The 12,543-nt window shown below is 35.0% G+C and overlaps 1 protein-coding gene across 1 annotated transcript in view; it reads right to left on the reverse strand.

The window, feature by feature from the left end:
• Positions 1-6,683: 6,683 nt before the first annotated feature.
• The window catches only part of LOC102594135 (UPF0061 protein azo1574-like), a 6,976-nt gene continuing 1,116 nt past the window's right edge, over positions 6,684-12,543 (reverse strand). The window contains exons 2-8 of the mRNA XM_006354143.2: positions 10,986-11,095; positions 10,848-10,904; positions 10,468-10,767; positions 10,000-10,247; positions 8,553-8,859; positions 8,181-8,454; positions 6,684-7,173 (exon numbers count right to left, since the gene is read on the reverse strand). Coding sequence (XP_006354205.2) covers positions 6,919-7,173; positions 8,181-8,454; positions 8,553-8,859; positions 10,000-10,247; positions 10,468-10,767; positions 10,848-10,904; positions 10,986-11,095 — 1,551 coding nt within the window. The 3' untranslated portion in view covers positions 6,684-6,918. The remainder of the gene's footprint in view (positions 7,174-8,180; positions 8,455-8,552; positions 8,860-9,999; positions 10,248-10,467; positions 10,768-10,847; positions 10,905-10,985; positions 11,096-12,543) is intronic.

The following is a 12,543-nucleotide window of genomic DNA, read 5'->3' on the forward strand; positions in this document are numbered from 1 at the left end:
GTGGGTGGTGGGGGGGGGGGGGTATGAGTTCACGGTGGAGGGTTGCCAGGGGCGGATAGAGAACATATATGGTAGGGATTCGATAGAACTCAATAGCTTTGAACCTAGTGACAAGCGAGGAATCGTCAGAACCTATAAATTTCAAATCTTGGCGGATGCCTCAGAGGGTGTTGGTGCTTTTAATGATTCTAAATTTTATATTTTAACTGAATTGTCACTTGGCTGTTGTGTGTGAGCAATGATAGTGTATGTGCAACACCGTAAATACTTACTCGAATCGAGTGTTTATAGTTGACTTGTACTTGGGTACAGAATTTTACTGTCTCAATGAAAATCTTGGATCCGTCACCATTATTGGTATACTAGCGTTCATCCTTTTTGTTTGACATGTTAGAAAGTATGGCCTATGTTTAGATTTTCGGGGTCATAAAACACGAATTCATAATAATGGATTTTTTATGTTGTATTTGTTGATCTTTTTTGACGTTTCAAAATCTTAAAACATGAATTTCATATTTAATACGTGCTGATTTTCATAAATGGGAGGTATTTGATACGAGTAAAAATTTAAAAGTCGAATTCTTTAGCACATAAATTTTAAAATTCGGAGATATGAATTTGAATAGGGATATTGGTGTTGGGATACCACCAATAATCATATGCTTTAATTAATTAAAAGTTTTGAATTTAAACTAATAAATTATAAAGTATTCTTTATAAACGCCTAATGTTTTATTTTTATACTAATTATAATTGAGACTTTGAAAGAGATAACATGTGCATTTTCAGTGCTATTTTTTGAATTTGTCTCATGCTCATGTGCCTACTCCTTTTATTCTTTTCTTGTTTTTTTTTTTTCCTTTTTGAGTGTCACAATTCGAGTCTATACCCCAGCTGAGATACTGTACTCAAAATCACGATTGACTTGAAGCTAACCCTTGACATAACATATCAGAGCATATCATATGAAACTAATGCGAAAGCAGAAACATATGCTTAATAAGTCTTAATATTAAGACGAATGACGTCGTTATAAAGAACCCTTGACATAACAATCATTCGATGTTTGGAATTCACTAATTTGAGACAAGGGAGAGTTGTTCGGATAGTAAACACTCTTCACTTCCAACCCTAAGGTTGTGAGTTTGAGTCACCAAAAGAGTTAAAAGGTGGAAGCTCCTAGAAAGGAGTAAAAAAAAATATTTAATAATTCAACTTATTCAAATTCGGGCCGCATAGAACTCACAAAAGGGAAATCGAAATCATACTATGCAAAATTGTAATGCGATTATACTAACACTAACACATCATATTCTATTAAAATAGCGAAATCAAGCATGTTTAGGTGAGAGTAGTACTAAAATAGGTGACCTTCTGCAAAGTCCTCGTATTGCATCCCTCCTTTCAGTTTCAAAAAGTAATATACCAAAAAAATGGAGTAATGTTCCTTTTAAGGGAAAATTATATGAAATAACAAACTATTAATTCAAATTAAATGTTATAGCCATAGTTTATTTTATTTGTATTCGCATCAAACATCCCATTTTTTTGCCATCTGGTTCGGTATACAATTAGCCATTTTCGATATACAATTACTCATTCGGTATACAAATGTATAAATATTATAAAATGTGTTTTGTGTTTGTATAAAGCGAGAGAAAGTGTATATATAATACGAATACATATATTTTCGTCCTATACACTTACAATAATACAAATACAAATCTTATTATACAAATTACAATGTATAAATGAATTTATACAAAACTACACAATTTGTATAAAATTGGATGTATCTAGCAAATTATACAAATCAAAAGCTCCATAGAAAACATAAAATTTGCTATAGAACACAATTATGCAAACTATAGCTATAACATACAAATATGATTTTTATGTTTGCTATATGTGAAAGTTGCTCTTCTTTTAATCATATAGCATTTATTTTTCAAATTGATACTGAATATTAAGGCTTAAATATTAAATCAAGTAAGGCAAAAAAGGTGTATTGTTTTTTTTTGGTTTGATATAATTATTTTACTTTCAAAATTTTAATTAATTTGATTAATTTGGAATTGCATCGCATAGGCTCATTTACGGGACAAACACTCCTTATCAGAAGTTTCTTCATTCACATAACTCGAACTTAAGATCTCTGATTAAGAATGAGAAAATTTTAATTCCAGCTATCTCACCGTACCTTTTTTATAGTTATTATTACTTATATTATATGCTTTTTATATTAATATTTTACTTTTTCAGCAAAATTGTACTAGAGGGATCTCATCCTACATAGTAAAAAATACAACAATATATCTTTTCACTTCATCAAAATTAGAAAAAAAAAAAACAAGGAAAGGAACTCCATTAACAATATAAGTATATATTTGCATATTCATCAAAGTTATACATTACTAAAAAAAATGTCATTCCTACCTTAATCAACCGATTCACAATTTAAATTTTCATAAAACTAATAAGAATAGATGAATATAACACTCACATATGATACAATCATATCAACTTGTGATTGAAAAAGTTACCATCCAAGCCCATGATACGTATTGTTTGCTTTGGCCCAACAAATCTTACGAATTTGTTCATTGGATTACGCAATCATACAACTCATCCAAAAACGCACATACCGTATGAACTTCTGTTATGCCTTGTAAAATCTTTCACCTTTCCCTTCCATTCTGAAATGGAATTCTCCTAAAATGTCATGTGCATATATGATATATCCTTATTCGAAAGCGCTTACTAGCTAAACTAGAAGTCTGCAAGTCCTTCTCCATGAGCGTTATAAAAAATAAATATATGAAAAGACTAATTTACAAAAAAAAAAATTCCGAAAGAGAAAAAAAAATGTTAAATTCTCTTTTTTCATTGTATCCTAAATTGTTAAGAATGAAAATAAAGGAAACCAAGAACAAAAAAAAAGGATAATAAATAAATAAAAATATCAATGATGTATTTTATTTTGAATTGGATTTGAAGAACTTCTAGGTTTTCTTCTTAAATCATTTTCCAAAGCTTTTTTCTCATTCACATTGCCAATATTTGTAGGAATTGAATTGAAAGAAACCATTAATCTTCTTGAATATTGGGATTTTGTTTCTTCAAGAATTAATGTGTCTTCAAGTGAAAAAACCATGATGAATAAATGAGAGAAAAATAGAATTAAAGTAAGAAGAAATAATGTTCTATGACTATTTTCCATAGTGTGGAGAACTTTAATTTCAAATGAAAAATGGAGAAGTATATTTGGTTTTTTATAAAAAAGAAAGAGGAATCCATTCTTGATATATAGTTAAGTTATGGCTTGTGATTAATCTGACAAAACATGTGTAAATGGATAAAATATAAGAAAAAAATGATAGTAATATTTAAAGGACAGTCTATATATAATTTTTAAGATTCACACCGAAAAATCTCACTTTTAAAAAATAAAATACCATTAAAAGATTAACGGAGAAAAAAAGAAAAAAAAAGAAGAATACTAAAAGTTCAAAAAGGGTTGAAGTGTGTCAATCGTTATCTTAACAGATAGATTATCGTTGAACTCTAGGAATAGCATAAGCCCATTACCACAATTATCTGAAAGTGAATGTTGAAGTTTGTAGAAATAACGTGAATTGATCACTTTTCGATTTTATCTTTAAAAAATAATTATTGCATAATTTGCCTTTTAAATGAACTACTCTTTGTTTTTTGCTCTTTACGATTGAACTTATGCTTGGAGAGGTATAAGTTCGTTAGAAACTGAAATCATGTCCAGACGTAACTTATGAGATATATGATACGAAAATATAAATTTATGCTCCGTACAAAAGAACAAAACTTCAAGACTAGCACATGAATATAGGGGTAAAAATGTAAATGACCCCATGAAAGCAACAAAACATGTGAGACCTGATTTGACTAATATTAAGTAGATCTCTTTGATTCAAATCATTTTTTTCTCTAATTTTTAAGACTATATATTATATAAAAGAATATGTTCATGTGACTTTTCACAAGATACCAAATTAGTCCACTTTCTTATGTGTACTTTTTCTTGTATTATATTTTAAGCATTTGAATCTAAGGTTTTTCAGGATCAAACAAGCACAGCTAAGGTTAGTTGGGAAAGAAATAAGGATGCATGCTTTTAAACAATAATAAATTAACAATATAATATGAAACTACGTTGTTCTGACTTTTCAAAAATATCGACGAGTGTGTGTTGGATCCTCCTAAAAATAGTATATTTTATTTGAAGAATTCGACATGAGTGCAACAACATTTTTGCAAAGTCCAAGCAACTTAAATACACAGTCAGACTTGATCAACAATCGATTTATGTAACAAACTTTGACTATAACAAATAAAGGCAAACAAGATGAGGATGCTCAGATGAATGTATGAATATACCAGAAAAGATAGGAATAAGAATGAAGTTATACAAGATAATTAGGTAGAAATGGTCTGTGTCGAACAACATGGGTGAAGCAAGATTGAGATAATTAGGACATGCTAAGAGGACGTGCATGGATGTACGATTAAGAATGTGTGAGAGGTTGACTATATCAGATTTTTAGAGAGGTAAATGTAGGTCGAAGAAGAATGAGGGAGGTAATTAGACAATACTTGACACATCTTTAGCCTTCTAAGGACAAAATCTTAGATACAAAGGTATACAAATCGAAGATTAGTGTATATAGAACTTATAAATGTAATAGATAGTCAAGTGTTATCGTACTTTTACGTGGGAAAAACATGTTTCTAGTCTCCTCGGTTCATCTTGTCCTTATTTATTAGTTTTAGTTAGTATTTGCATAGTATCTTTTTCTTCTATTTTTACTACTACTTGTTGCTTCTTTTGCATTATTCATCTTGCTATTTTGTTATCACTATAATTTCACTCATCCTAATTTGATTCGATCAGATCTTGTTGACTGAATTGATATATTATTATATGTCATATTTCTTAGTCAATATCTTCCTACTCAGACAACGACAAAAAAATATTGCAATCCATCATAAGTAAGACAAATATATAGAAACAGAGAAAATACTTCAGCTAAATAGAGGAAACTGAAATAGAAGGGCAAATCGATCAATTTAATTTTAAATATTCTTTAAAAAACATATTAAAAAAAATACTTCAAATATTACTAGGATGAATCAGTTTAGTCTTTTATGCAAAAAAAAAAAAAAAACCTATAAATCATTCTATTATTAATTACTCATACAGTATCATTGTATTGGTAACTAGTATTTGTACTCGTGCGATGTGCGGTTATTAAGAAAAAATTAGTTATGTAAAATTATTATCTTATCTATTTGAGCATATTAAATCTTATTTGTTTTGATAAAACTGTAACTATGATTTTCCTTCCCATGCAATGTATGTCAATTATAAATTTTTTACTAAATAAATTATGCTTTGATTTTTCTAATTTGCGTACATTCTACCCTCTTTAAATTCCACTTATAAAACTACACTAGATATGTTGTTATAATCTTATACTATAACGTGTAAAGCTTTGTTGTTTGTAGTAGCGGTATTAACAATCGAAATATGATCGAAAGAAAAAATCTCAATTTGTTGGAAAATTTAGCTTACAACAATAAATTTAGTTTCTTAATTGTGAAACGTTTAATTACTGGAATGTATCCAAATTCTATTATTATAGTGTACACATTTTGTGAAATGACATGTTTGCATATAACAACTAAATAAAATCTAAACGTCAAATATTGATATAGGTTTGCAACAACCACTCACACTAAAATAGGCACAAAAAAAAGGTCGAAATGATGTTGTTATAGAAAGATTTTACCAGAGAGAACAATTTTTTAAGTACGATAACCAATCAGTTCAAATCATGAATCCATCTATGCACTTAATGCATAAAGTGCATGTAGGTATAACGGAGCTCTTCCAATCTCTAATGAAGGAGATCCGCAACTTGAATAGGACACAAGAATCGAGACCATCTCTACTCCTTTCTAGGTTTGTAATGTCACAATCGCGACCTACTGATCTTCACTTCTAAGACACACGAGAATCGAGACCTTCTCTACTCCTTTCTAGGTTTGTAATGTCACAATCGCGACCTATTGATCTTCACTTCTAAAACACATGAGAATCGAGACCATCTCTACTCCTTTCTAGGTTTGCAATGTCACAACTGCGACCTATTGATCTTCACTTCTAAGACACGCGAGAATCGAGAAAATCTCTACTCCTTTTTAGGTTTGTAATGTCACAATCCCGACTTATTGATCTTCATTTCTAAGACACACGAGAATCGAGACCGTCTCTACTCCTTTTTAGGTTTGTAATGTCACATTCGCGACCTATTGATCTTCACTTCTAAGACACGAGAATCAAGACCATCTCTACTTCTTTCTAGGTTTGTAATGCCACAATCACGACCTATTGATCTTCACTTCAAAGACACACGAGAATCGAGACCATCTCTACTCCTTTCTAGGTTTGTAATGTCACAATCGCGACCTATTGATCTTCACTTCTAGTACTTTTCAATGAGTTCAAATCAACCTTCATGAATAAGAAATAAACGACCTATAAGTAGATCATCGAGCTTGCGACTCTATCTCTCTATCTTTCGATCGATACACAGTTTCTTACGCGATGCCTTTCAAGAGGAAATGGTTGATCAATGCTCAAAGGAAACAAGCTAATTGAATTTATATTGGTATGGAACTCGCGAAAAAATGCATTCTCCAACACAAAATACGTGTGGAAATGCTACAAACCCACCCCATCCTTACCCGCACCCCACCCTCCGAAAAAAGGCGATATAAAAAGAGAATAGCTATACCTTTTACACATTACTACAAGAACTTTAAGCTAAAATTTCTAATGCATATACAAGTTAATATCTTGTATTATATAGTAGAAAGAATTTATGAGGAACAAGAAAGCATGCCTACACCGGGACGATAAGCCCAAGCTGGAGGCAGGCGCGCATACTTCTCCATGCCAGGTTGTTCGTCAAATGGACGTTGCATAACTTTCAATAGTCGTCGGACCTCCCCAAAATCTTCTTGTTCAGCTGCATCTATTGCACTTTGGCATAAATAGTTTCTAAGGATGTACTTTGGATTTACAGAATTCATCGAGGCCTTCCTCTCGTCGTCTGATACACCACTAGTAGAGAGCTGTAGAGTAGAATAGTGACTAGTTAAGCATCTTGCATGCAAGAAAAAATTACAGAGAAGGAGAAGGGGCGGAGCCAGATAGGGCCAAGGTTTCATCCAAGCCCCCTTCGGCAGAAGATTATATTGTTTATATGTGGTTACAATTTGTCATTCGAACAAAATGACAAATTGTAAACAACAGAGATGGTTTCACGCCAGAATCATCATCGTCAACACAACAATTAAAAATACAATCATAGTTGCAACAAAATGGAGTTATGTATGTACTTTAAGCTTGTGCTTACATCCCACTTCTTTCCCTTTTTTCTCTTTTTCTTTTTCCTCGTTTTTCATTTTTATGTTTTTACACTATGGAGAGGCCGGGTGGATCTAGGATGGGTTCGGTAGTTATAAGTTTCAAAAAAAAAGTTCAACTATACCTATTGGCTTGAACTAAAACAAAATTGAAATGTATACGTATTAGATCAAACTTATTCCAGATCCACCGATTTCTGCTCATGTAAGCCTCTGAGGTCGGGAAGGGCAGGGACGTGGGGTGGTGGTGGTGCAGAGATACTGAAGCCCTGAAAATACATAGATCTGCAGATGAAGTGAATTATCTTCTGGGAGAGTAATTATTTGACCTTCCCACCAACAGCAGCCCGTGTCTAAGGGGAACGGTGCAGGTGAGCAGGGGCGGAGCCAGAGGGGTGCAAGGGGGATCCATTGAATCCCCTTCGTTGAAAAATTACACTAATTTAGAACCTTTTTTTTAATCCCCTTGATTTCCTGACTCCGCCACTGCAGGTGAGCAAATATCTTCCACACAAATTATGAGAGCACCATGAAAATAGTCTAAAAGCAAGGGCCTTCATAGCATCGCTTGACCCTTAGTTATTAGTGAACAAGTTATGAAATGGGATTTAACTTGCAAAGATGATATGACTTTACAATGCACTACGAGTCTACGACTGAGCTCAAGAAGAAGATGACTCCTAATTCAAAGAAAAAAAGATAATTGTACATACCTCCTGTATGTAGGATTTCACCCAGCTTGTCCAAGCTTCCTTGCGCTCCTGACCAATATCCAATAGAGCAGCTTTCAGAGGAATCAGTAACTGCTTATCTGAAATTGTAGGATCGGCTTTGATGTTTGATAGTAATCGGAAGAAGTTTGTGTAATCAACTTTATCGACAGCCATATTCTTAAGTAGTTCACCAATCATGTGTTTATTGTACTTGACCAAACCAAGCTTTTTGGTCATGATAACTTGATAGTCATCCATAAATTTGATGCCATACCTAAAAAAGTGGATAGATGAAACGTCACTCAACAGTATAAAGATGAAGACCAGCAACGGAAAGAATACACTCCAGCAAATGGTAGTATTTTTGGTCACCTCTCCATGGCATAATTTGCCTCCTTATCATTTAGCAACTGTGCAGTAGATAGAGTAGTAGCAAACTGAGCAACATTCCATAAACCTATATCCGGCTGATTCGCAAAGCAATATCTTCTGCCAGGTAGATCAGTGGTATTTGGTGTGAAACTGGGATCAAATGCGTCTAAAAATCCAAAAGGGCCATAATCAATGGTGAGGCCTAACACACTCATGTTATCAGTATTCATCACTCCGTGTGTGAAACCAACACCTTGCCACCTCGCAATCGTGGAAGCAGTCCGCTCGGCAACTTCCACTGCCCATGCTGAAAAAATGAACCCATACATTAACGCATGTGAGAAAAGTAATTGTCAAAATATACAAATAAAAATATTTTTTCTTCAGTTCCATAACAAAAATGCACAATAAATAGCACAGAATGTAATGAAAATGAAGTTAGAACTATGTTACAAGAATACATGTAAACTCCAAGTCCATTTTTCCCAATGTCGGATGAACTAAAAATACTTACAAACAGAAATTAGAACATAAGATTCTTTTCTCTTCTAAGACCAAAGGTAGCATCTTATTACGACAATAGGCACTTCCTTTCCTACAACAACAACATACCCAGTGTAGTCCCACAAGCGGGGACTGGGGAGGGGAGGTTAGAGTGTACTGTTTCCAATAGACCCTCAGCTCAAGGAAAAGCATTTCAAAGGACATTCTACCCCTCCTCAGACCCCAATGTTAAATTTCTGGAGTCTAGAACTTTGCTTGGTACTGTATTAATCTGGACGGTGGAGCTCTAGTAGATCATCACAAAGACCACACAAATGACCAGCAAAAAATTGTATTATCCTCGTTCACGTAGATATGGAAGGATTTTGAAGTCCACTGGCAGAAACAGGTAAAAATGAGGAGGTCATTAAGACTTTGCTGACAAAGGAAATACTGAGACAAGTACTATCCAGAAGAGGCAATTACTATCACTGACATTTAGCACATAAACAATCCATCCGTACATCCACTTCAAGATAATCAATATTACCGCATTGTATGGAGACCAAAAAGTAGAATCTTTTAATGACAATAAAGTCCTTCCTTTTCTCGACACTAAGTGTTTTAAATTCAGAAAGTAGAAGTTTTCCTCAAACTAACAACCAGATGGATGTTAGAAGCCTGACAGATCACTACCAAGCCAGTACAAATGGCTGGTAAAACACATTATATTATATACCTTCCACTTAGACATGGGAGGACAAAAAGGACCACTAGCAGAGGCATATAAAAACATTAAGAATCATGCTGACAACTGGAATGTTGAGACAAGGACTACTCATCAAGAGGCAATACCATCACTCTCTTTGGCCACACCCAATTCAGCATAAAAAAGGAGAACAGATTCCACACAGGCATAAACAATCCACCCCTATTATCCACTTCAAGAAAACCAATATATTACCTGCATATTTGTTTGAAGTTAAATCCACAACCGAATCATCTTCCTCGCCTGTGCTGAATGATATGCTTTCACTCTTACTCATGTTCTCTAGATGGGGGAAGTGAAGTCTAATTGTGTAATCTGCTAAAGTACGCACAATCTCAAGGTCCTCTTTACCCCTAAAGGCATGTAGTTGGTAAGAGCCAAAGCGAAGAAAGGATTCAGCAACTCTGCAGACAATGGCACCAGGCTCATCCTTTGGATTCCCGCTGCATGAATATGAATATAGTCATGCATAGAAAGAACAAAAAACAGACTTGAATGGATAAAAAAACAGCTTAATCCTATAACATGGCTCCCTATACATACTCCAAGTATACAATGAAGATACTTTATAGGTGGATAGGTGGTTTTCCACCAATTTTAGCGAATAGATTGCAAGTAACCTTGCTGATTAAATGTCACAAAAACTATAAAAGAGTAACATACTCATAAAACATGTCCCTGCTGACATCTTTTCCCGTCATTACAAGACAGAGTGCTCTTGTAGTTGGGATTCCAAGACTATGCATTGCTTCGCTGCAGAGGAACTCCCGGATACTACTCCGAAGAACTGCAAGACCATCAGCAAAACGGCTATATGGGGTCTTCCCCGCACCCTTTAGCTGCAGCTCCCATCTTTCAGACTTTGAATTCAAAACCTCTCCAAGAGTTATTGCTCGACCATCACCTAGCTGACCAGCCCACATCCCAAACTGATGTCCTCCATAGTTCTGGGCATAAGGCACACTGCAGAAGCAAATTCAACTTAACATGCTGTCAGACTACTAAAAGTTTAAGCAGATCCAAACTAGAGAAGTAACACTTACGCCCTGACTAAAGGTGATGCCCCTGAGAACAGAAGTGGAAAATCAGGCCTCTCAAATCTGAAAGGTTAAAAGAACTCAGCGTCACTTCCATCACAATACATTAGAAAGGACAATCTTCAGCAAGCATTAAAACCTCACTCTTTAGGATCCAACTCAAGTAACTCAGCTACTGATTCTGACCACACAACGAGCTGAGGATTCTCTACCTCAACAGAAGGCAACATTTTCGTATAGCACGCATGCAATACCTACATAAGTACAATAATTGACTCCAATAAATAACTTGCAACATAATTCTACACCTCAAGGCAACAATATCAACGTCATCTCATCATCTTCAAAGTCAAAGGGAACTGCAGCCCTTACTAAATATGTAAAACCAGGATTTCAATTTTCTTGCTATGCAGACACTACTAGCAGAAGATTCACCTTTCTCATTTAGCTAGGAGCAATGAAACAAGTCTATTTTTTTTCTTTTCTAGAAAGGTTGTAAACCATTCCAATATTTCCAAATGGGAATTGATTCACCGAACTTACCTAGTACCTGAAACGTGGAATTGAAGAAAGGGAACCTCAACTAAAACTAATTTTAATCTATCAAGATAATTGGTGGGAACACAACTTCTACACATTAAAACTGAAAGGGACTGCAGCACTTATTACAAATACAACATCAACATTTCGACTTTTTTCCTTTGCGATCAAAGAAATTGTCTCATAAACTATCAGAAGATAAAGTGATGAACCCTTTCCACAAGTAAGAGCATTAGAAGTCCCAACTTGATTTGATACGAACCAGGGATACCCACACCCAAAATCTAGCTGTTAAGGTGGGAGAGCCCAAAGCTGTATAAGCTACACATCAGCTCCCCATCTAACCGATATGGGACTCAAGTCCCATACCTTGCAATAGGATCATAACAAACCACCACGCTCCGCATCCATTGTCCTCGACAACTCCACACTAGGTAGCTTTCACTCTACCACAACTCCGGCAGGCACGAAGGGTGGTGGGTGGCTTTGATACCATTGATACTACCCAGGGAGAACCACACCCCAAAAGCTAGCTATTAAGGTGGGAGAGGCTAAGGCTATATAAGATCCACATCAGCCCCCATTTAACCCATGTGAGACTCAAGTCCTATACCTTACAATAGGATCATAACACAGACTCAAAATCAGTGAAGAATTCATGAAATTCCAACTATTGAATTCACAACAACCAATTCGATAAAGATCACAAATTTAATAAAAATCCAATTTTAATTCAACAGAAAAAATACATCTGTTCTTCGATCAGTAGGCAGATCACAAACAAAAGTATGATGGTAGGAAAGTATGAATAATAATACTGATAAGGGAACTAGACAACGCTCGACCTTCTACCATAAACCTCGACCTCCATATCTAGTTCTCGGTAAGCTACACGAGTATCATTCATGTCTAATCACCTCTTCCCAAGACTTCTCTAGCCTACCACCCTTCGGGGTGGCCCAGTGGTTTGAGCTTGGGACTTCCATGTTGGAGGTCTCAAGTTCGAAACCCCTTGCCAACGAAAGCAAGGGGTTTGCCTTCTGGGTCGAGCTCGTCGCACCAGGCTTGGCTAGTGCGGTTTACCTCTCCTATGTGGTTTGCGAGCTATTGCATAGGAGCGGGGGTTTTACCCTGTGCGCACCCAAAGGGTAGCAACTGCGGG

The sequence above is a fragment of the Solanum tuberosum genome, unplaced genomic scaffold, assembly GCF_000226075.1.
Source record: "Solanum tuberosum cultivar DM 1-3 516 R44 unplaced genomic scaffold, SolTub_3.0 scf00172, whole genome shotgun sequence".
NCBI classification, from domain to species: domain Eukaryota; kingdom Viridiplantae; phylum Streptophyta; class Magnoliopsida; order Solanales; family Solanaceae; genus Solanum; species Solanum tuberosum.